Source organism: Haliotis rubra, unplaced genomic scaffold, assembly GCF_003918875.1.
Source record: "Haliotis rubra isolate DU_JTF1 unplaced genomic scaffold, ASM391887v1 Scf11, whole genome shotgun sequence".
NCBI lineage: Eukaryota > Metazoa > Mollusca > Gastropoda > Lepetellida > Haliotidae > Haliotis > Haliotis rubra.
Genome location: NW_025765003.1, coordinates 1,748,253 through 1,772,472, shown reverse-complemented (window position 1 = coordinate 1,772,472; position 24,220 = coordinate 1,748,253). Strand labels below are relative to the sequence as shown.

The 24,220-nt window shown below is 40.3% G+C and overlaps 1 protein-coding gene across 1 annotated transcript in view; it reads right to left on the bottom strand.

The window, feature by feature from the left end:
* The window catches only part of LOC124284343 (vesicle-associated membrane protein/synaptobrevin-binding protein-like), a 56,597-nt gene that overhangs the window by 4,944 nt on the left and 27,433 nt on the right, over positions 1 to 24,220 (bottom strand). Inside the window, 6 exon segments of the mRNA XM_046720431.1 lie at positions 469 to 570; positions 2,129 to 2,200; positions 2,906 to 2,983; positions 15,381 to 15,487; positions 15,847 to 15,867; positions 15,870 to 15,998. Of these exon segments, the coding sequence (XP_046576387.1) occupies positions 469 to 570; positions 2,129 to 2,200; positions 2,906 to 2,983; positions 15,381 to 15,487; positions 15,847 to 15,867; positions 15,870 to 15,998 (509 nt within the window).

The window sequence follows — 24,220 nt, the reverse complement described above, 5'->3', positions numbered from 1 at the left end:
TTTATTTTTGTATCTGTATCAGACAAGCCAGTGATTGACATCATGAGCTTCAATCTACAAAACTGAAATACAATAAAATCACATCTGCCGATCTGGGTCCCATTTCAAAAATCTACCGTAACACTACGACTGTCATAAGTCATATGGCATAACAATGGCTTATGATAATCGTAGCGTTATGATCGCTTTGCGAAAGGGGACTGAAGATCTTCCATATCTTTATAGGAGGCCGTGAACCAGTGAGTGACAGAGTGAGCATCAACTTACATCCATCTGTTGATATGTAGAATAAGAGAGACTTGACTACACTGGCACCAACCAATCCACACCCATGGCCATCTGACCCCCATTTCATCCCCAAAGACAGACTAGGTTGGTTACAAGCCTGCTGTACATGATCATTACCACATATATTTGTACATAATCATAAAATTTGAAAAAGAGGGTATGGGAAGAGACTGCTCTTACTTTTAGTCTGCTGTTCTCGTCCCTAAGTTGTCCGATCTCATCCTGCATCCTGTAACAGTCTTCAACTGCCTTCTTCAGTTCGGGATCCGTGTAACTGCTGACCTGTAACCCACAGTCACACATACAGCCCAAACATACAGCACACACCTTCTGGACAGGCAGCTGCCCATAGTCTTCCTGCTATTCACAGACTCCATGAAGAAAATATATCTTAGAAGTACAGTCTCCACAACACAAATCAGCGATTGTTAAATCTAAGCTTTCCTAACAGCCAATTCTCCAAACTGAAGCATGATAAGGCTCCTTGAATCAATTATTATATGATATTTATATATGAACTTTTCAGGTAAAATATGTGCTTTTCAGAGACTAGTATTTTTCCCAGCTCCCATCATTTCCTGTCATTCTCAACTTCACATCTTTGTTTGCTATCTTACACTCCAGTCTATACACAAATCTTGCAGCCACTTAAATAAAGTTATGTCCTAACATCCCAATTCCCAAACTATTGAATCAATAATAAGTCTTTGCAAAATGAAAAGAATTATTATATGATATTTGCATATCACATATACAGTGGCAACCGTGCTTGCTCAACTAAACAGACCTGGTATTTTTCCCTCTTCATTGGATGTAGTCTCAATTAGAGTCTGGTATCAACTAAACTCGATAAGTAAACAATACAACTCTTGCACCAAACGCCTTCTCAGGTCCCTGGAAGTAAGTTACTTAACAAAAGAGACTGGATAACTCAATTAGCGATCACCCACATGAGGGGCATAATCGAGGGGCATTGAATCAATCAAACAAACATCCTGTTTGAAAAATGAAAAGAAACACCATAGACTCACCAATTCTTCTGCAAATCACATATATTTGTAAAAAATGTTAAGTAAACTAACTTTTCCACTGTATATCATAACAGAGACTGAACACTAATATGTTGTCTCCAACTACACATTATCATATTAGTGTTTCCCTCAAGATCCAAAAAGGGTAGGTCGAGAGAATTTCCAAAGGGTTACCCCTTTTCCAAAAAGAGCATGCAATGACCGATTTCCAAGTATGAAGTTAAATTATTCATGCATATGATTCTTAAGGCTCAAAGAGCACAGTTAATTCACTTAACTTCAACATGAAAAATAAAATACAAACAACCAAATGTTAATATTAATTATTGCATTAAAAGAAGGGCAGGGTCCCCCACCCCCACCCCCAAAAAAAAAAAAAAGGGGGCAGGGCACAATGTCCAGCTAAAAATGCCTTCATATCTTTAGGCTAGTAAAAAGTGAAATAGTTTTCCGTATCAAATTAGGTTTGTAAAAAGTGAAATATATAATGCAAAATCACCCCAGTGTCAATGCAGAGTGTCCATATTTAAAGAGAAGCATAAGGACAGCTGCTTTTGTTTCATTCGTGTAATTTGGGTTTGGTATATTCCAAACACAAACTGTTTTCAAAATGCCATTCGATCTAGATATATACAGCTTTCACAAGAGTTTAGCATGGTTATACTAAACAGTAAAGCTCAATTTGGACATAAATCTTCACAATACAAACTGACTCATGTTAAATTTACAATAGTCTGTTTACTTGTTTTATGCTGATCAGTGTGTACCCCCATTAGTGAGGACCCTTTGCCTTCAAGTGGAATTCTTACCGCTGGCTTAGTCGCTTGTGTCTCCAAGGGACGCACAATCTTCGGCTTTTCTTCCACATCGGCCGCACTTGACTGCAACACGAAGGTGATAGCTCTCATCAGAGGACTGACTGCATGAGTTTTATCTATCACTCAAGACATGATTCTATTAAACTTACACCACCTCATTCAAGGCCTTTTTCAAGGCGATAATAACACTGTTCCAGTTTAATAAAAGATGTAGTTTCACTCAGAATTTTCAAGGCATTCTCAGATTATTCAAGTGCATACCTATGTGGTGAACTAAACCCATTTTTAACAAAATAATAAATATAGCAATCTCCTAAATCATCAGCATTATCAACAAAGCAAATTGTTTTAGGGTTACTTCCCTTTGTTCTTTTTGTTGGCTATTTAATTTCTGTTACATGATGGCAGCCTGGTAAATAATCCAGACTGGACCAGACAATCCAACATCCCTAATCACCAAACCTGACCACCCAGTCCATGGGGTCACCTGTGTGGAACCAACCATTGTTTCCCGGACACTTCCCACCCCAAAACCCAACTGACTTTCTCCTGTTAAAGTACTCCTCTATTACTTTCAAATTACTGCAATTTGACAAAGAGAATTGAAGTCTGTGCCAAAAATGACAGGCTTGAGTCATGGACTGGAAATGGAAGGACAAAGACTCTTCACAATGATTTTTGTCCCCATATTCGATAAATTGTAGGTCAGGGATCTGATAAAAAGTAAGCCAAACCAAAAAGGCGTTGAGATAACACTGGGCTACTAACCTGCTGTGCTGACTCTGGCATATCAAACACACACTTCAGCTTCGAGTCCATCAAGTTCTCTGGTGTCACGTCCTTCCACTGGAACAAAAACACAACAAGGAATTAACATCAACGACCGGTCTCATTTATGTATACACCCTGAGAGTCAGTAGGTGTAACACTGGTGTTTGTAATTGTACAGCATGATAAACCACAAACAACGGTGTTGCCAATTGAGCCTACCAACCAAGATGAATAATATTCCTACTGCTTCATACAACAAGTAACATGTGAAGAAAAGACATCACGCTTCCATTAACAAAAGGACATAGTTTACATCAGGAGTGGTTGCATTTTTCACACAAGTTTCAAACACCCAGAAAAGGCTGTACTAAAGACAATAAGCACTTAACGGACTTAAAAATCTCCCTTCCTGACATTTGTCCCAGGTGATTGTTTAAGTGTTTGTGCTTAACAAGGCAGTTCCCACCTCTGGATGGGTGTGATAGTTTGACTGCAGCACAAAGCTGCCTCCCTCGTCATGTGGGCCTAGTTTCTGTGTGTAGGTGGATACACATGGTCTCCATAAGGGATCGTTTCCCTCATGTTAACAAGCAAGACAGACTAAATCCTGAAGTTCATAAGCTGACTCAACACATTGAATTCTTTAGCTGAGCTCTTATTGCTTTGTGTCTGTACTAGTCTGCTATATAGAATTATTTTCATGGTTGTTCCATTTTTCTGTACATGCTAGGTGTGTATTATTGTGATGTACCCGCCGTGATGTTGCTGTAATATTGCTAAAGCGGCGTAAAACCAAACTCAGTCAGTCAGTCAGTCAGTATTGTGATGTATTTTAGACAGTGAGTGAGTGAGTTTAGTTTTACGCCACACTCAGCAATATTCCAGCTATATGGTGGCGGTCTGTAAATAATCGAGTCTGAACCAGACAACCAACAGCATGAGCATCGATCTGCGCAATTGGGAACTGATGACATGTGTCAACCAAGTCAGCGAGCCTGACCACCCGATCCCGTTAGTCGCCTCTTACAACAAGCATGGGTTACTGAAGATCAATATTCTAACCTGGACCTTCACGAGTCGTATATTAGACAGGACCATCAATAAAACAAGTGACTACTTAAAGTTGGTCTGCAATATTCATGTAATATCACAGCTGACTGTCACACAATTGGGTCTGGAGAAGGCACATTAGTGACAATAAGTAACCATCCATGCATCAGGGTCCAATGACACAGTCAGACCACCTGATCTTAATTTTTCGGCTTAACAAGTAGCAGCGCTCCCAGTATCACCAAGGTAACAAACCGGTGGTTGATACCATGAGCACATTGCGGCACAGCAACACGTAACCAGCCATTGTAACAACTTGATCTTCATTAGGCAACTTTAACAACTAGCATTGGGACTAAGGACATATTTTCACCTAAAAGTATCAAGTGGTTGAAACCATGAGCCCATAAGGTTGTAGCAACACACAATCAGCCAATGAAACCACCTCATCTTCATAAGTCAGTTCCAACAACAAGCATTGGGAGTAAGGACACATTCTTGTGCAGACTTACCAAGTGGTTGAAAACAAGAGTGAGTGAGTGAGTGAGTGAGTGAGTGAGTTTAGTTTTACGCACCACACTCAGCAATATCCCAGCTTTATGGCGGCGTCTGTAAATAATCAAGTATGGACCAGACAATCCAGTGATCAACAGCATGAGCATTGATCTGCGCAATTGGGAACCGATGATGTGTCAACCAAGTCAGCGAAACTGACCACCCGATCCCGTTAGTCACCTCTTACGACAAGCAGTTGAAAACAAGAGCACATAGCAGCAGCACTATATAATATCATTATAACCACCTCATTGTTCATTAGCAGGGCACTGGGAACTCATACTGCTGCTTGGGTAAAACCACCATATAACCAACTGATCGACATTATCACAGTACTGGTGACCAATACTGATGTGTGGCACTGATGGTATCTTGCTCCTATAAACGCTGCCACTCACACAAGGAACATGCATTCCGGCATATGTTCACTCACAAAAAATGGCCAGTCATTTGGTCTGGAATATGAATGATCCTGGATTTGTTGGTAATTTATTAGGTCCTCGATAAAAATATGAAATGAAATAGCAGGTGGATGGGTTTAAAGCAATTTTTTAACAGTAATTTTGTTGCAATTTGTTGAAACTTGGCATATCAACCTAAGAATTGGTTGCCAGGTGTATAGCATATGTCTAGTACAAAAGGTGGTCTCTCTGTACCTAAAGATCGTCTCAAGGATACCCCCACCCCATCAACAACCCCAAAAACATTGGACTATGATAATAGCAATTTTAGAGGGATCCTCTTCAAATAATCTGCCTTTTTGTGGATTCTTATGTCTATGAATTTAAATGTGGCAATGGAAAGGTGATGGGTTTCATTTCCTGACTCTCGGGGGGTAGCAGACATTACACACATAATGAAACGAAGCCAGTGGTGGAATGAATCTATTGTTAGACTGAGGGCGTGGCCCCACAGCTTCTGTTGCCAGCTTGAAAGGTTAGCCAAACACCTTGTCTACCTCAGTGCCAGAACTATTGACTCAGGAGGCCATTAGAGTTCTCTCCCTTTACACTGTCTGAGCCAAGGTGTCCCAAGACACCCTGATGTTATGGACCACTTCAAGCAAAGCCAGCAACAATAAATGAATTCAATTCAGGATATTATCAATGCCGTTTTTTTGCCTTGAAGTTCACTCTTGCACTGTCTACATCAAACATGTAAAACCTCAAAAGTTTTTCATTTAGAAACATTGGCAGATCTCAAGGGTAAGCATGTGAATTTCAGAGCCATTTCTTGCCTGAGCAGGTTGTACCATCCTGGATGCTGATAGCTGAATACAGCAAGTTATACCATCCTGGATCTTGATAGCTGAATACAGCAGGTTATACCATCCTGAATGTTGATAGCTGAATACAGCAGGTTATACCATCCTGAATGTTGATACCATCCTGAATGTTGATAGCTGAATACAGCAGGTTATACCATCCTGAATGTTGATAGCTAAATACAGCAGGTTATACCATCCTGGATGTTGATAGCTGAATACAGCAGGTTAAACCATCCTGAATGCTGATAGCTGAATACAGCAGGTTATACCATCCTGTATGTTGATAGCTGAATACAGCAAGTTACACCATCCTTGATGCTGATAGCTGAATACAGCAGGTTGTACCATCCTGGATGTTGATAGCTAAATACAGGAATGCAATCCTCAAAATATCCAATGAAATCTGAAGGCTTCAAAATAATACTGATGAGTTTCAAAGGAACTGTTTAGTAGGAATTATTTACAGACAGACACATACAAAACCAAATACACCATAATTCATTTTGGATTAAAAGAGAAGCCAGGTATTGCAGCAATCGTAAAACTGATGATTGTTTTATTCATGTTCGGTCAATCCAGAACTAGCTCCATGACCAAAAAATATGAAAACACTGGTTTGCAATTTAGATATGACAAGTGCCCGTCCCTTCACAATATGCTTTGTGTGAGTGAGTGAGTTTGGCTTCATCCTGCTTCTAAGTGCATGTACTAGAATCTGATATTTCACTGAGAATACATAATCCCAAAAATAACGTATGTTAAATCTGACCACTTTCTAAATGGCATTTTGAATTCCTAACAATCACATCAATGTATTCGCATAAATATAGACTTCTGGCATTTCCGTACCGGTATATTAAATTTATCAGCATTTGGGAAAATATCACCAATTCAGAAACCAATCAGAAGGATTAGCTCAAAGATGCAAGGTAACATAATACTTAATAAATGTTAATATTTTGCAATGTTAAGCCATTGAAATTATGAAGGGAAACTACTGTTTTGAAGTCGATATCTAGCTTATTAGCATGTAGTTGATAAGTTAGCAAAGTTCAGTAAGTCCTTATGACAAACAGCTCTCACTTTCACCACAAACACAGCAGATCTATTTCATAGTAGTAACAGATGCCACGTATACTATGACATTCAGCTATTCTGCATATCCAGGCCATAGCTAAAATTACCACAAGTTCAAAGATTATGTAGATCAATACCTGCCTCTGCCGCCCATCTGTTGGTGATAGAGTTAGCCACTTAATGATGGAATTACTATGTGAGCCATATTGGAGAGGTAATCTTCCACAGAGGCCCCTGTGATGTTGACAGTGCACTTTAAAAGTCTGTATGTAATGGTTACACTCACTGCACATGCTACCAAACATCAAGGCTCATCAACCTGTTCCCAGCGAACTTTTCCCAAACCACACCATTAAACCAAAGAAATCCAACAAAATTCAAATTTGTAAAGAATTTCTAAAAATATAAGTGATATTTTCAGGAAGGACAAATCTTAACAGCATGGTCCTGTGTCATGTTTTTTCTACCTTCTGCCAGTGATGATCACAGCTAGACTTGGGAACAAGCTTATAAAATCTGTAAGTAATACATCTGCTCTGTAGCCACCATTAACCTGGGACATTACATTCTTCAAAACATTTAAAACAATAATTAAAATATTTTTTATTCTGACGTCATTTTATGGGTCTTAGTGCTGAACTAGACCAAGCGGACCTGAGTAACCTCTTGGTGGCAATATTGACAGAAATCAGGATATAATGTATCACCAGACCACATGTTGCAACTCGCTGACAATACTTCAGATTGATTTTGAGATGATGTTCAATAACCACAATTAATACTACGCTACCAGCATCTCAAGTCAAGCAGGACTCATATTTTCAGAAAAATAAAAGTACATAAAGACTGACTGATCATTGTGTTTTACTCTTCTGCAGTTGTCCTGCATCGTGTTTGTGTGTCACCGTATTGCATGTTTTTTGCAAGTCATACTGAATATTCAGAAGATTTTGCTTCAGCCTTTCTCTTTAAAGGTCACATCTCCAATCCCACATAACTGTCACCCTAAGCAATCTCTGGAAGTGCCGAGATCACAAAAGCACCACTTTTGAATGTTGTGATTAAATTTATCCAGTATACAGACAAGAATGCTTGAATCTGGTACCTTGCAACGTGACGTGACGATGGTCAAATCAGCATCCACAGGAGTGAGTGAGTGAGTGAGTTTAGTTTTACGCCGCCGCACTCAGCAATATTCCAGCAATATGGCAGTGGTCGATCCACAGGAGTGAGTGAATGAGTTTAGTTTTACGCCGCTCTCAGCAATATTCCAGCAATATCGCAGCAGGGGACACAAAAAATGAGCTTCACACATTGTACCCATGTGGGGAATGCATCCAAAGGAATACATGGCACCTTTATTACCCCATGTTTTACACAGGTTCCACACAGCAACTCTCCGAGACCTACCATGATGTACCATCCTGTGGTCCTGCTGCCAGGACAGTCTAATTATGTGTACACCTGGCCATCATGGTCATCATTTAACTTCATTCTATAGAAATTAAAGAAAATATGCTGACCTGCCATTTGACCAATGACAGCCTGACGATCAAGGCCATCCAGCAATGCTTTAACGTCATGGAAACAAGCATCTTGACAAATGATTGACTACTGTTAGCAAAATGGAACAATCTCAAAGCTCCACATGACTGACTGACTGAGTTTGGTTTAATGCCGCTTTTAGCAATATTCCAGCAATATCACGGCGGGGGACACCAGAAATGGGCTTCACTCATTGTACCCATGTGGGGATTCGAACCCGGGTCTTCGGCGTGACGAGCCAACGCTTTAACCACTACACTACCCCACCGCCCCAGCTCCAAATGAAATGTTCAGGTGCAGTTACCAAGCAGTAAGCATTTCATGGGAATTGCATTGTGCATAGTTATTGTTTATACAGTAGGTGGTGTACAAAACAGTGATATCACTCCCTACAATCAAATCAGGAGTGATGATAAATATTTGTGAAGGTATGATTTGGAGTTCATGCACAATGCACCATCATGGCCACTCTGTTATTTCAAGGTGTGCCATTTAAATATTAATCGTGGCATTGACCCAAAGGTGCAGCTTAGAATAAACCCTTGGCCCAACTCTGAACAGCAAACTGTCCATGAGACCATGCGATTACACGGTATGTGCATCATGCATTATGAATGCATATATTGACCATCAGTCCACACCAGCCTGGCCAGTCGCCACGGCAATGAACCAATCATGCTATTATCATCACATTGCCTCGGTCAGTTTGACCAGCTGTTCTCCATTATATTAGCAGCAGCATGATATTGGCAATGTACTGTAGCGGAGTTGAAATACAGGTAGTTGACATCAATGCCATGTTTGATTATCAACAGTTTCGGCTATAGATTATCAATGGTGAGTGAGAAAGGTTTTACGCCGCTTTTAGCAATCTTCTAGAAATATTAGGGCAGGAGACACCAGAAATGGGCCTCACGCATTGTACCCATGTGGGGAATTGAACCTGGGTCTTCAGCGAACGAGCAAACACTTGAACCACTAGGCTACCCCACCATACCAAGTATCAATAGTGAGTGAGTGAGTTTAGTGTTTCTGTAAACAGTGCGCAAAACGTATCAGTGTGTCCACTAGACTTGGAAAGAAAGTCTTTAGGTTTTGTCGCCTTCAACAATATCATGACGGGGACTACAGAACTAGGAATCAAACTCAGATCTTGGCAAACGCTTTAACCACTGGGCTACCGTTGCCCTGACCTTCTGTTCCCTCTGCAAATACTGCACTTACTACACAAGGGAGGCAATATCCAGGTTTGACAGATGTTGAACAATGAAAATGCACGATACACTACCAACCGCCATCACAACAGAATAAAAATACAATAATGGAGGATGCACCAGACAGACATCCATGAAATCTCTGAGTTCTCAATGAAAACCATGGCAATGGCAGAGATGCCTGGTTTGATACCAACTTGAACCCAGCAAATAAATAGGCATCATCTGAAGGTGAAGATACCATCACAAGTCCACTGCAGTGGTGGCAGAAACTTTGCAGTAAAATGGCGACAGTTTTCAAGAAACATGACCCTGCTGCAAGAGTGGAACTTCCCCCACTTTCTGTACCATTTCACAGAATGTCGGTCAACTGGTTGGCTAAGAGAAAAACAAAATTACAAAAGAACACTGTCAGTAATTGGTGGTTGATTTTAAGGCTGGTATTGTTTTTTTAACATTGCATGATGAAAAAAACCCCGTTGCTGATCAGAAAACAAGACTGATGTTCTTTTTATAGTCTTTGTTGTAACATGCTTAAAGTGATTAAGTGCTTACTTCTCTTTGAAGTCAAATCTCCTGAAGTAGAAATGACACATACCAGTTCCTATGAATTCACTTTGAACATGCATACAGTGTTGGTAGTTGAATATGTACTGGATGTCCATAACTTTCTTCTGTCAGGACTAAGTTAATAGATAAATATGTTTTTGTTTCTTTCAATGTTTTCGGATGCCTATAGCCTAGTAGTTAAAGCTTTCGCTTAGTATGCGCAGATGATAGCAGCAGGAAAATCCTATCTTGGTGAACACAACCAGGAAGTGTTCCACAATGTGTCTCTGCACAGCTTTGTGTGGGCTTATCTGATGTCTAACCTCCATGATATTGCTGGAATATTGCAAAAAGTAGCATTAAACTAAACTCACTGTTTCAATGTTTTCAAGAAATGGTATTGATTCTAATGCATATGTTTAAATTTTTTCAAGTATAGGTGAGGTTAATATTTCTGGATTTATGGGAAATACATCCTTCAGCTGTTTGTGAGTGAGTGAAGTCTTTCAAACTAAGCATGAATGCCATGAGGTCCCTGAAAGAGCTCTAATGTTAAAACATAAACATGTGAGGTGTCCTGTATTCAAATAACATTGGAGCAAACATGAAGGACCCCAGGACCTGCATAAATTCTCAACACTGAGAGTAAAAATCAAAAGCTGAGTCAGCAGTAATTACAGGTACTTGCATGACTGAAGTCTGTACACCTTGTCATGGTTCACATCACACAATCAAAAGAAATACTCCCTACTTATTTAACTGCAAACCATTAATCACACCAACTTCCACAATCACTCTGAGCGTCATGACAGATGAGGTCAAATAAAGCTTGATGCTTAAGCCAGTACTAATAATAGTTTGAAAACACTGGTTTTATAGAACCAGACCCCTGAAATACCATGCCACAGTTTTAACATGACTACTCCACTCATAGCATGCTGACTCTGAGCCAGCAGTCTGTCCTTGTTTCATATTGTTACAATATGTTCATTTGAGAGACTTAGTCTACTGCAGCAGGTTCTTGTTCCTAAGGAAGATTGTTCCCCTCAAAGGCCAGCATGACCAGCTGTAGGATGTTGACTTTAAAACATCCCTAAGAGGATGAATTAGCATATCCATGTCTAGCTGATCCAAATACCAAAAATAGTTGGGCAGCTCTTGACAGCAAATCCTCTTACATCATATCTTGTTCCAGCTGTGAGAGTCTGTGATTGTCACATGAATGATCAGCTGTGATGTTTGTGCTGAATGAAGAGAGATGCTGCATCTTGCATGTGATTGTGATACAATAACCACTTATCATTATGAAACAGAGGAAACACCAAGAGATTTACTGGATCCAGTTCCATGTGTTTTATCTTCTAAGACTGCAGTACACACTCACATTCATTTTACAGCATGTACAATGCCTACTGCTGATAAATAGTAAATTCCAACTTCTATGATTTGTTGTTTTATTCCTTTTATCAGCATGTTTCAGCGATATCACAGAACAGGACACAAGAAATAGGCATCACACTTTATACATATGTAGAGTAACAAGGAAGTGAGTCTAGATTATCATAAGTGAGTGAGAAATGTATTATGCTGCTTCTAGCAATATTCCAGCTATATCATGGCAGGGGACATCAGAAATGGGCTTCACACATTATACCCATGTGGGGAATCAAACCCAGGTCTTTGGTGTGGTGAGTGAACACATTAACCACAAGGCTAAAGAAATGAACAAACCATGTACTTCATCATGAACAATGCTTTCACCACTACACCACCTCACTGGCCCTCATCAGTACAATGTATCACTAATTGGTGCTCATCCTTGATAGGAAACACTGGTAACATTACGTCCAACCTCCACCACAAGCTGAGCTGAGGCTAATCAATGATAACATTAACACATATCAAAGGTTGACCCTTACCTCATTGTACTGGTTATGCAACAGTGGTGCAATTATCTCCACTTAACACTGACATGGACAATCTGGCAAGGAACAACTGGTTCATATGGGAACCAGTCAATGGCAAGAAACAATTGGTTCATATGAGAACCAGTCAATGGTCAGAAACAACTGGTTCATATGGGAACCAGTCAATGGCAAGAAACAACTGGTTCATATGGGAACCAGTCAATGGCCAGAAACAACTGGTTCATATGGGAACCAGTCAATGGCAAGAAACAACTGGTTCATATGGGAACCAGTCAATGGCCAGAAACAACTGGTTCATATGGGAACCAGTCAATGGCAAGAAACAACTGGTTCATATGAGAACCAGTCAATGGCAAGAAACAACTGGTTCATATGGGAACCAGTCAATGGCAAGAAACAACTGGTTCATATGGGAACCAGTCAATGGCAAGGAACAACTGGTTCATATGGGAACCAGTCAATGGCCAGAAACAACTGGTTCATATGGGAACCAGTCAATGGCCAGAAACAACTGGTTCATATGGGAACCAGTCAATGGCAAGAAACAACTGGTTCATATGGGAACCAGTCAATGGCATGGTTCAAGGAAACAACTGGTTCATATGGGAACCAGTCAATGGTAAGGGTTCAATGGGAACCCAGTCAATGGCCAAGAAACAACTGGTTCATATGGGAACCAGTCAATGGCAAGAAACAACTGGTTCATATGGGAACCAGTCAATACAACTGGTTCATATGGGAACCAGTCAATGGCCAGAAACAACTGGTTCATATGGGAACCAGTCAATGGCCAGAAACAACTGGTTCATATGGGAACCAGTCAATGGCAAGAAACAACTGGTTCATATGGGAACAATGGCAGTCAATGGTTCAAGAAACAACTGGTTCATATGGGAACCAGTCAATGGCAAGGAACAACTGGTTCATATGGGAACCAGTCAATGGCAAGAAACAACTGGTTCATATGGGAACCAGTCAATGGCAAGAAACAACTGGTTCATATGGGAACCAGTCAATCAATGGTTCAAGGGAACCAGTCATCAAAACAACTGGTTCAACAACTGGTTCATATGGGAACCAGTCAATGGCCAGAAACAACTGGTTCATATGGGAACCAGTCAATGGTAAGAAACAACTGGTTCATATGGGAACCAGTCAATGGTTCAATGGGAACCAGTCAATGGCAAGAAACAACTGGTTCATATGGGAACCAGTCAATGGCAAGAAACAACTGGTTCAAATGGGAACCAGTCAATGGCAAGGAACAACTGGTTCATATGGGAACCAGTCCATGGCAAGAAACAACTGGTTCATATGGGAACCAGTCAATAAAACTAGTCTCACTCTTTTATCAATTTTTATCATCATTATCACAAAGTAGGGGTGAAATGATGACTTTCAAAACATACATGACATCCACAGCTAAAATTCTACATATATACAGCCTGTCAGGAAAGATATTCATCATGCTAACAATGTTAACAGCACCATAAAGAAATATTTTATATCCCAAATGGGACACAGACAAGGATTTTGTATGTTTGTTGTTTAATGCTGCATTCGGCAATATTCAAGCTATATGACAGCATTCTGATAATAATCAAATGTGGACTAGAGAATCCTGTGATCAAAAGCATGAGCATCAATCAACGCAATTTGGATATGATGACATGTGTCAACCAAGTCAATGAATCTTTTCCGTTCACATCATGCAACAGCCGAATTTTAGTTTACATCACGTAACACAACATAATGTGACACTGAGAGTCCTCCCAAAATAATGAGACAGATCCTTTTCTGGATCACGTTGGTCACGACAGTAATAGACATTGGCCTCATCTCCATGACATCAGGGTTCTCTCTGTCATCCTGCCCTCAACCTGCTCCAACATCACCCATGACAAGGTTGTCAGAACAGAGAGACGAATGTTTCTCCTTGCATTCTCCTAACATAGTTCCAGCGCCAACCATACCACCATTTCTTATTGATTTTCGCCTCCATGTTGCAACATTCGACAGGTGCCTCTTCAGCCAATTGGACAAGTAATACAGTTGGCTGTACAGAAAGAGAAATGTACTGGCATGATTCCGTTCATTACTGGATTGGCCTGTCTGTCTTTTCTGCAATAAACGTGTCTCAGATGACCACAGACTTATGCTCAAGATCTTGCTGTTCGAACAATTTCAAGGTTAAACCATCCTCATGAAAAATGGCTCTGTGGCTACACACTGTAGATTAATACTGACAACAAACATTTCATCGTAAATTGTACATTCGTAAACTGAAAAAAAATAATAATTAATAATTCAGTTTTGAAGAATAAATATTTTCATATTTATCATATTTGCTGACCATGCTGACTACATCAACAATGAATAGTCTCTGAAATGAAAACACTTAAAAATATTATTGGGCTAAATTGTCTTCATTGAATCATGTAATAGACATATCTGTTTAAGTCTAATTCCTCAAGTATAATCTGGACCTACTCAATATTTTCCTGTCAAGAGTAACAAATCCTCACAAATGCCCAGTATTTCAACAGCTAGTCAGAAGATTCTGATAATCATGACATACCCTATAAAGCCCAGTATTTCTACACCATGGGAAATACTCCAATATTCACTACAGCCTCAAAAAGCCCAGTACTTCTACAGTGAAGGAGTGAGTGAGTTTGGTTTTACGCAGCACTCTGCAATATTCCAGCCATATGGCGGCGGTCTGTAAATAATCGAGTCTGGACCAGACAATCCAGTGGTCAAGAGCATGAGCATCGATCTGTGCAATTGGGAACCGATGACATGTGCCAACCAAGCCAGCGAGCCTGACCACCCGATCCCATTAGTTGCCTCTTACGACAAGCATGGGTTACTGAAGGCTCATTCTAACCCGGACTTTCATGGGTCACTTCTACAGTGAGGCCGAACAGATATGTCTAAATCCTCAGTGTATCTCTCACGTCCTAGAGCAGGATCTACACTAGACTGATGCTTGGTGTCTGAATATATATAATTTTGACAGAAACAAATAATTTCATTTCAATTGAAAAGGAGCCCCAGTGAGATGGGAGATTCTGAAGCTGAGGAAATCTAGACTTCCTTAGCAGAAAAGGCTGGATGGAAGTGAAATACTGCAGTTCAAGGGACAGTGAGACATGCTAGATCTACACAACCCAAAGGAGATGTCCAGCAAGGTGTTCGCTGTCTGTAATCCCCCTGCTGATCACAGCTGGCAAGGAATTCCTGTCACATTATCAGCGATAACAACACTAGAGTGTAAATCTTACCAATTGTTCTAGACTGTCCACTTTGCTGTCTGGAGCAAACATTGTTTGGACCATAAACTTGTGCCTGTTCTTCTCCGTTGGGTCATATTCGAATGGCTGTAACATTACTGAAATAACACGAACAAAAAGGTCGTGAGAAATAGACTGCTGAGCAGGAAGCATGTATTTGTACGTACTGACTTGAGCCAGATCAAGCAGTATCACCAAGAAGATACTGCCACAATGAAATTACACCACAATGCTTCACAGACCATTATGACATCATAGGTTACCATATCACAATCATATGACGATCACTAATCTCTCTACCACAGAAGCTGGTGAGCATCACTTTACACACTTTGCACAAGTTATTATTGTGTCTTTGTTTGATACACTAATGTTACTACCAATCTGACCTTACTCAAGGGGAGATAACCCATACTGCATATACTTATGTTTATTGTAGTAACTATGCTCTTCTTACCTGCCACTGTAACGCGAGACCTGGCTCGATGATACCACTGTTTGGCCTGACACAGTACCTCTTGGGTGCTGTTGTCTTTACCTTGAAACATACTTTCTTGTCTGATGGATTCTTAAGTTTCAAATCAGCTGTCACTACATCTGTGAATGGTCCTGAAATCAAACAAGCAATTGCAAACATTTACAACCAGGCAGCCTATTGTAAATAACACATTAATAATTTCATTATTTCAATGTCACACGCATCTACATTCCAGAAGAATAGTGACCAGAAGACCAGACAGACCAGATAATCCAGTGATTGACATTTGTACTCGGCATAGGGGTAGGATAATATGTAATGGCTGAAGTTGACCATCCGTTCCATCGTGTTTCTAACTGCAGTATTCCGAGCCATCAATCTTGTTATCCCTGATATCTATAAGTCTTACTGATAATAACAGTTCATGTCAGAGCTGTCTGCATTGACAACATCATAACAGTGAGGAACTGTCAGTGAACTGATCAACATACATCAGGTTGCCATGGTGACAGTGCCATATATGATCATGACACACATAAAACATAACCATGGTTGTCGTCATGTCAGACACTCTGCATCCACCAGTTTATTATTTTGAGACCAATTAATCAAACATTCAATCTCAAGAGTGCTGACATGTGAATATATGAATGCATGCAATCCATTAGAGCAAGTATTCAGTTCCTAACATGACTTCCAAAGTCAGAAATTGATTGGATTGATTGTAACATGTCACCCGGGACTCAACAAGAGAATCACCCCATATCCATGTTCAGGGCCAGTCTTGGCAACAGAACAGCCCCTACTTAGACTTACAGTGATCAAACTTAAGGGTGTACAAGGTCCTTGAGATTTGCTGTTTAATCTGCATGGCCCTGGAACCCCAGACTTTCAACATCAGAGGAGTTATGCGAAGGACCCCTTAAATTTCATTCTTAATTAATAACACTGATTAATCTAATGTCCGAAGTCATTAAAAGATAAATGTTTCAAAATCATTTAGTGGACAGATGGAAGAATTCAATAAGGTACAACTATACCGCTGTATACATTCAATATTTGGAATATTCTGTATGTAGTTGGTGACAAGAATCTATGAACAAGGCAAGTTTGCAGTTTGAGCTTGAAACATTTCAATGATATTTTTTGTAAAGCCAACAAGCAATTCATCACAACAATGGCACTCATCGCCTTATGTTTTGGTTGACAACAACACGATGGGGCCTTGGCAAATCACTACTAAACTACTGAAGTAACACTACTGTATGGTTTGTTTATGTTCCACGTTGCATATCTTACTCTGATAAGGAAAAGAAAAGTCTTAAGTACACCCTTTTATTTAAAAAAATCATAATTATTCGATTTTTGTGAATCTGAATTATGAATGATATTCATGAAGAGATATGGTTTATTTCATATTTCAAATCGAATTTTAAGTCCTAGTCTTTAGCTACTAGTCTGAAAACACTGTGATAAAATTCTATTTAACCTTGTAAGCTGAACTAATAACAGTAATTATAGCATCATTATTGAAAGGGCACCTAAGTACGTAATGTGTCACACACGAACGTATGCCAACAAGTTTCAAAAGGTCTGGGTAGGTACATGATGTAGTTAACTGTGACAGAACACGCCACCAACGTCACTGATTGGATGCTATCTGGAAATATTGACAACCACATGAAGAGTACAAAATAGAAGGTGAAGGGAAAAGCTACCAAAAACACACACCTAAATGGAACCAGTTGTTTAGCCCATGCATATGCATTACATAAAAAGTAACAGTCAGTGATTATATACTATTGTTCATTACAACTGCAAATGAGCTGCACCCAAGGCAATTGAAAATGTAACACCAGAGATATGATAAACAAAATTCTACATACAGTGATGCTAAAAGCCAAGCTAAAGTTTTAACTAGTCCCTAGAATGAGTTTAGTTTTACACTGCTTTTAGCAATATTCCATCAATATCACGGCGGAAGACACCAGAAAGGGGCTTAACACATTTTACCCATGTGGGGAATTGAACCCAGGCCTTTGATGTGATTAGCAAACGCTTTAACCACTAGGCTACCCCACTGCCCCAGTGTCCAGAGTGAAAATCTAGGCTAATAAGATGGACAAGAAAGTGGGCACCCAGTCAGCAAAGACAAGCTGAATCCGATATTTCAGTCACAAGCTGCCTTACAATGAATACCTTTCACCATGCTAACTGACACTGATTCAGGTTGACAGCCCTGGCTTCCAGGGTCCCAAGTTTAAATAATGAACACAACTCAAGCTTGCCATTCATGTTTTCAACATATATAATTTAGACATGAATTAGGAGACAGACATCAGCTCAATTTCGCATTGTAAACACATTAAACATGTCCACACACGTTTTTGTGTCTGCAATTGACATCGTATATAACCAGTGAAATGTCATCAGTCTCTCATGGTAGCATCTGAACTGCTCATTTGTGACGCCATTCGACTTTATGTCACAATATGATTTGAATCAATACAGTATGTTTGAATGTATTAATACGCATCGAATTTCTGGGAATCAATACCATCCAATGCCTGATTAAAGAACACAGTGACTTTTGTTTACAATTGTACAATAAACCCTCCAATCTTTCCACTCTTTCATCAATCTGTATCAGTAACCCACAAACCAAAGTGACTGGAAGTTGATAACCATGGCATTACTCCAGCAGATATCATGACCATTTCAGCATTATCATGTTGGGTTGTAAATAATCAAGGAAACTAGTGGATGGAACTGTCCAAAATAAAGCTTCAAGCCTGAGGTCCTTGTTGTAGCTTTCAAGTTGAATGTTTTATGTGAATAGGGTCATGTTTTGCTGGAGGAAACCCGAAACCTGAACTGAGAAAACCTCACAGATCCCAGAACTCTTAATTTCAATTGGGTGAGTGAGTGAGTGAGAGATTTGTTCTGAGTGAGTGAGTGTGATTTGTTCTGAGTGTGTGTAAGTGAGATTTGTTCTGAGTGAGTGTGATTTGTTCTGAGTAAGTGAGATTTGTTCTGATTCTGAGTAAGTGAGATTTGTTCTGAGTGAGTGAGAGAGTAAAAGAAAATTGCACTGAGTGAGATTTGTTCTGAGTGAGTGAGTGAGATTTGTTCTGAGTAAGTGAGATTTGTTCTGATTCTGAGTGGAGTTTGTTCTGATTCTGAGTAAGTGAGATTTGTTCTGAGGAGTGAGTGTGAGAGTGAGAGTTGTTCTGAGTGGTGTGAGAGAGATTGTTCTGAGTGAGATTTGTTCTGGTGAGTGAGTTCTGAGTGAGTGAGATTTGTTCTGATTCTGAGTAAGTGAGTTTGTTCTGAGTGAGAGAGTAGAAGAGAATTGTTCTGAGTGAGTGAGTGAGATTTGTTCTGAGTAAGTGGTTTTTCTGTTCTGAGTGAATGAGTGTGATTTTGTTCTGAGTGAGTGAGTAGATTTGTTCTGAGTGAGTTAGTTCTGAGTGAGTGAGTGAGTGAGATTTGTTCTGAGTAAGTGGGTTTTGTTCTGAGTGAGTGTGATTTGTTCTGCGTGAGTGAGTGAGTTAGATTTGTTCTGAGTGAGTGAGCGTGTACAGGGTACTGTGGGCACATGATGCTCCCAAGTAACAAGACAACAAAGTTCAGTTCATTATATCAGAGTACATCATAAGAATTGATTATTCAATACAATGCCAATACATTCAGACTTTGACTCTCACTGAACTCCCAGCAACAACTAGGTCAGGGAGGTACTAATTTCTCCATTGATTTTCTCCTTATTTACTGTTGCTTCTCGTGCACCTTGAAACAGAAACTATCATCGTTTTTAATTGATTTTTCATCTTCAACTGCCAGTACATTAAAGAAGTTAAAACAGCAAGGAATTGAGTTTGGTACGAAGATCAGATATGATTCTTGCAGGCGTTTGATCAACGTTTTACATCTGTCTCTCCAAATTTGGACAATCTGTTCAATTTCTTATTAACCAATTGATTTATTGTGTCAATGTTTCTGGACATGAAACATATCCAATTTTGTCCCAAATTTGATTTAAACATCTCTTGTCAAAGTCCTGAAGGAAAATAATAAGATATTGATCGCAGAACTCCAAGAATGGCACGGAATATGGTCAAATCAGGATCATACTGTGGATGGTATGCAGTGTGATTATTACCAAACATTTCAACAATATATGTTTTGGTTTTCAAGAACAGCGGGGACATAACATGAGGGGTCTAAAATACAGAAATATTTCAGCAATTTCTAATTTGTCTTTCATCATGGTCAAAACATTGACTTACAAATACTGAATTCAATGGCACTCCAAGAAAACATGACAGTCTGTGCTGTAAAGTAATGAAAACATAAGAGTATATCTTGGATCTGAATCACAGGAATATGGTATTTCTTGTCTTTTGTTTATTGTTGTTAAATGCTGCACTCAGCAATATTCCAGCTATATGGTGGCGGTCTGTAAATAATCGAGTCTGGACCAGACAATCCAGTGATAAACATCATGAGAATGGATCTATGCAATTGGGATACGATGATATGTGTCATCAAAGTCAGCAAACCTGACCACCCCATCTCATTAATCGCCTCTTACGACAAGCATGGGTTACTGAAGACCCATTCTAACCCAGATCTTCACGGTGTGCATTTCTTGTCAAGAGTATTGTAATGTGTCCCTCAGGACCTAACATATCCTTTTCTGAGTCCATTCTGTACAGTGTGTGTGTGTGTGTGTGTGTGTGCATGTGTGCTTGGAAGCACATTTCTGCATCACCATAAACTCTGAATGAGCATGAGTTGGATGTAACATTTAGTGTAAACCCCTCTATGATGAACAAGCTAGCACTAAGGCATGGAAAACAAATATGGATGCAATCAACAATTGCCAACAGGAAGGACTACAGGGCTTATTCCTGCACAATCAAGAGTACATCTTGTTTGTACCTGCAGTCAGACCACAACTTGTGATATCACTATAATCAGACCACAACTCATTAATATCTCCATAGTAAGACAACAGCTCATTGATACCTGCACAATCACACTACAGCTCACTGATACCTGCACAATGAAAATGCATCACATTGATGTCTGCACAATCAGACCACACCTCTAGACTTGACAAATAATTCCAGCTTTGAGTGGGATTCATTAATTTACTCATGTACAGATGGGAGTCAGACAAGATAGATCCCTATAGAATCTTTCTCCCAAATACTTCTCCACGCATCTGGATGGCTACACACACAGTAGTTGGTTTGTGTAGTCTTAAAGTGGATCAGACAAAAGGACTTACCTGAATGTCAAGATTGAAGGACGTCCAGAGAGCAGACGAATAGACAGCACACAGACAGCAGACGTGCAGAGAGTGCCGATAGCAGACGTGTCCACTTGCACCACATTGAACAAATTGCCATGACCAATCCATTTCTACACATGGGAAAATGTTACGCTTCAAGCATGTGTTTGCATACAGTGCAATACAGAACAGTCCTCTGTATTTATGGTAACAGTTACACCTGCACGAACATTCGTAAACCACGGCAGACCCACACACTACCTGACGAGTGTAAGCAGGGGATCAGACACCTTCATCCAACAAGTGATCCAGGTTGCACCAGCAGGTAACACCTTGCTACTGAACAGTGAACTTCCTGTCAAGTGTTCCAGGTTGCACCAGCAGGTAACACCTTGCCACAGAACAGTGAACTTCCTGTCAAGTGTTCCAGGTTGCACCAGCAGGTAACACCTTGCCACTGAACAGTGAACTTCCTGTCAAGTGTTCCAGGTTGCACCAGCAGGTAACACCTTGCTACTGAACAGTGAACTTCCTGTCAAGTGTTCCAGGTTGCACCAGCAGGGTAACACCTTGCTACTGAACAGTGAACTTCCTGTCAAGTGTTCCAGGTTGCACCAGCAGGTAACACCTTGCCCTGTGAACAGTGAACTTCCTGTCAAGTGTTCCAGGTTGCACCAGGGTAACACCTGCACAGAACAGCAGGTACACACCTTGCCACCAGCAGAACAGTGAACTTCCTGTCAAGTGTTCCAGGTTGCACCAGCAGGTAACACCTTGCTACTGAACAGTGAACTTCCTGTCCAGTGTTCCAGGTTGCACCAGCAGGTAACACCTTGCCACAGAACAGTGAACTTCCTGTCAAGTGTTCCAGGTTGCACCAGCAGGTAACACCTTGCTACTGAACAGTGAACTTCCTGTCAAGTGTTCCAGGTTGCACCAACAGGTAACACCTTGCCACTGAACAGTGAACTTCCTGTCAAGAGTTCAGGTTGCACCAGCAGGTAACACCTTGCCACAGAACAGTGAACTTCCTGTCAAGTGTTCCAGGTTGCACCAGCAGGTAACACCTTGCTACAGAACAGTGAACTTCCTGTCAAGTGTTCCAGGTTGCACCAGCAGGTAACACCTTGCTACAGAACAGTGAACTTCCTGTCAAGTGTTCCAGGTTGCACACCAGGACACCTTGCTACTGAACAGTGAACTTCCTGTCACATGTTCCAGGACATGGATCACACTTGTGTGTGCCTCTCATCTGATAACAATCTGATGACATCGGAAACCAGACTGGTCTCAGTTGAAAGCCCTGTGTGTACTGTACCAGTAACCTCTGTAATTCAAGCCTGGTTATCCCTGATATCTACTGGTTATCACATTTTAAGATTGTGGGCCTGGCACAAAGAGATTGGCATTATGGTGTCAGCACTCCATCCTTGTAACTCTACATATATTTCTGCACGCATGTTATTCCGACCGACTATATGAATAGGGTGGTCCAGCTCAGGCATGTCATCATATCCCAACAGCTTTGATCGATGCTAATGATACCAATCAGATTTTCCATTTATCTAAAAACATCAGAAGTAACCTAACATATTGAGAACATACAGATGTACTTTGAAAATGTGACAGTTAAGTTCATATACTGCTGACAGCTAAATATCAGTAAATGGATGATAATAATATAGTTCTGTTGAGCAAGTTGGGTGAGTTATCAATTTTAGCAGATACAAAAACAGTATTTCTTCACAAAGTAGACATTCGAGATAAATGTCAAATATAATACCAACACGAATATCAAGACTGATTATCAATGTCAGTTCAGCCATGGCATCCAGGCACTACAGAGAATCAAAGGCAGGCAGAGTAGAGAAGAGGAGACACAAACCAAAAATCAATTCAATTACGAGCAAAAATCAATTCTGAGTTAAATGATAGCATTTTCAGAATGCTAAATGGTAAACATGATTACTGTTTTCAAAATGTGTGAAATGTTTTAGCTAGAAGAAACACACACAGGCCAATCTACTTGAATTTCACCCTACAGATACAAACTGGGCAATCAATGAAAAAATGTTACACATTGTCTAATATTGTGATGACCAATACAGTGGCAACTACATTGCTGGTAAGGCTATGTTTCAGATCTCAAGTTCTAGTTTTAAAAGATGAAGCCTTTAAGATTTGGCTGAACATGAAAGTCTCTAGATGGACCAGTATCTTGGTACCCCGTCCTGTGTACAAAGGACAGAACTAGGAAATCTACTGATGGAGTGAGTGAGTGAGCGAGTTTAGTTTTATGCCGCTTTTAGCAACATTTCAGCAATATCATGGCAGGGGACACCAGAAATAGGCTTCACACATTGTACCCATGTGGAGAATCAAACCCGGGTCTTTGGGATGATGAGTGAACACTTTAACCACTAGGCTACCCCATCGCCCCACTTTATTGATGGAACAATAACTGAGAGCTCTACCCGGTTACAGGACAGAACGTAAAACTGTAAGTGACTGTCCCAAACTGTGCACAGTAGCAGATAACAAGCTGATGGACCAGTAACTGAGTGCCCCAATATCTGTATAGTGGAACCAAACAAGGAAGTCTACTGATGGATGACTGTCCGATGAGTTACTAATGCCCTTCACTTTCTACAGAAGGGAGAACAAAGTCATCTGATGGATCCCGAACGAAAGTCCCAATCCTTTCTACATGAGGGCATCACAGGGAATTAGCAGGGCCTTGGACAACATATCTACAAAGCACTGGATGTACTCACATGTAGATAAATAGTCTGCCAGCTGAGAGAAGAGATGTATCGACTGGCACTACACAAGCATTGTGAAGCCTCCACCAGTCCAGAGACATTAAACGCACAAGTGAGATGCTATTTCTCTTGGGCAGATCATTAATGTTTTCACAGCAGCATTATAAGGCTCTCGGACAAGTTGATTTCTTTGAATCCAGACAGAATGGAAACACTGGTACTGAAGAAAGAGACCAAATAAGAGGAAATTGATTGATTTCTCCAACTGTCAAACAACTATACTACACTACGA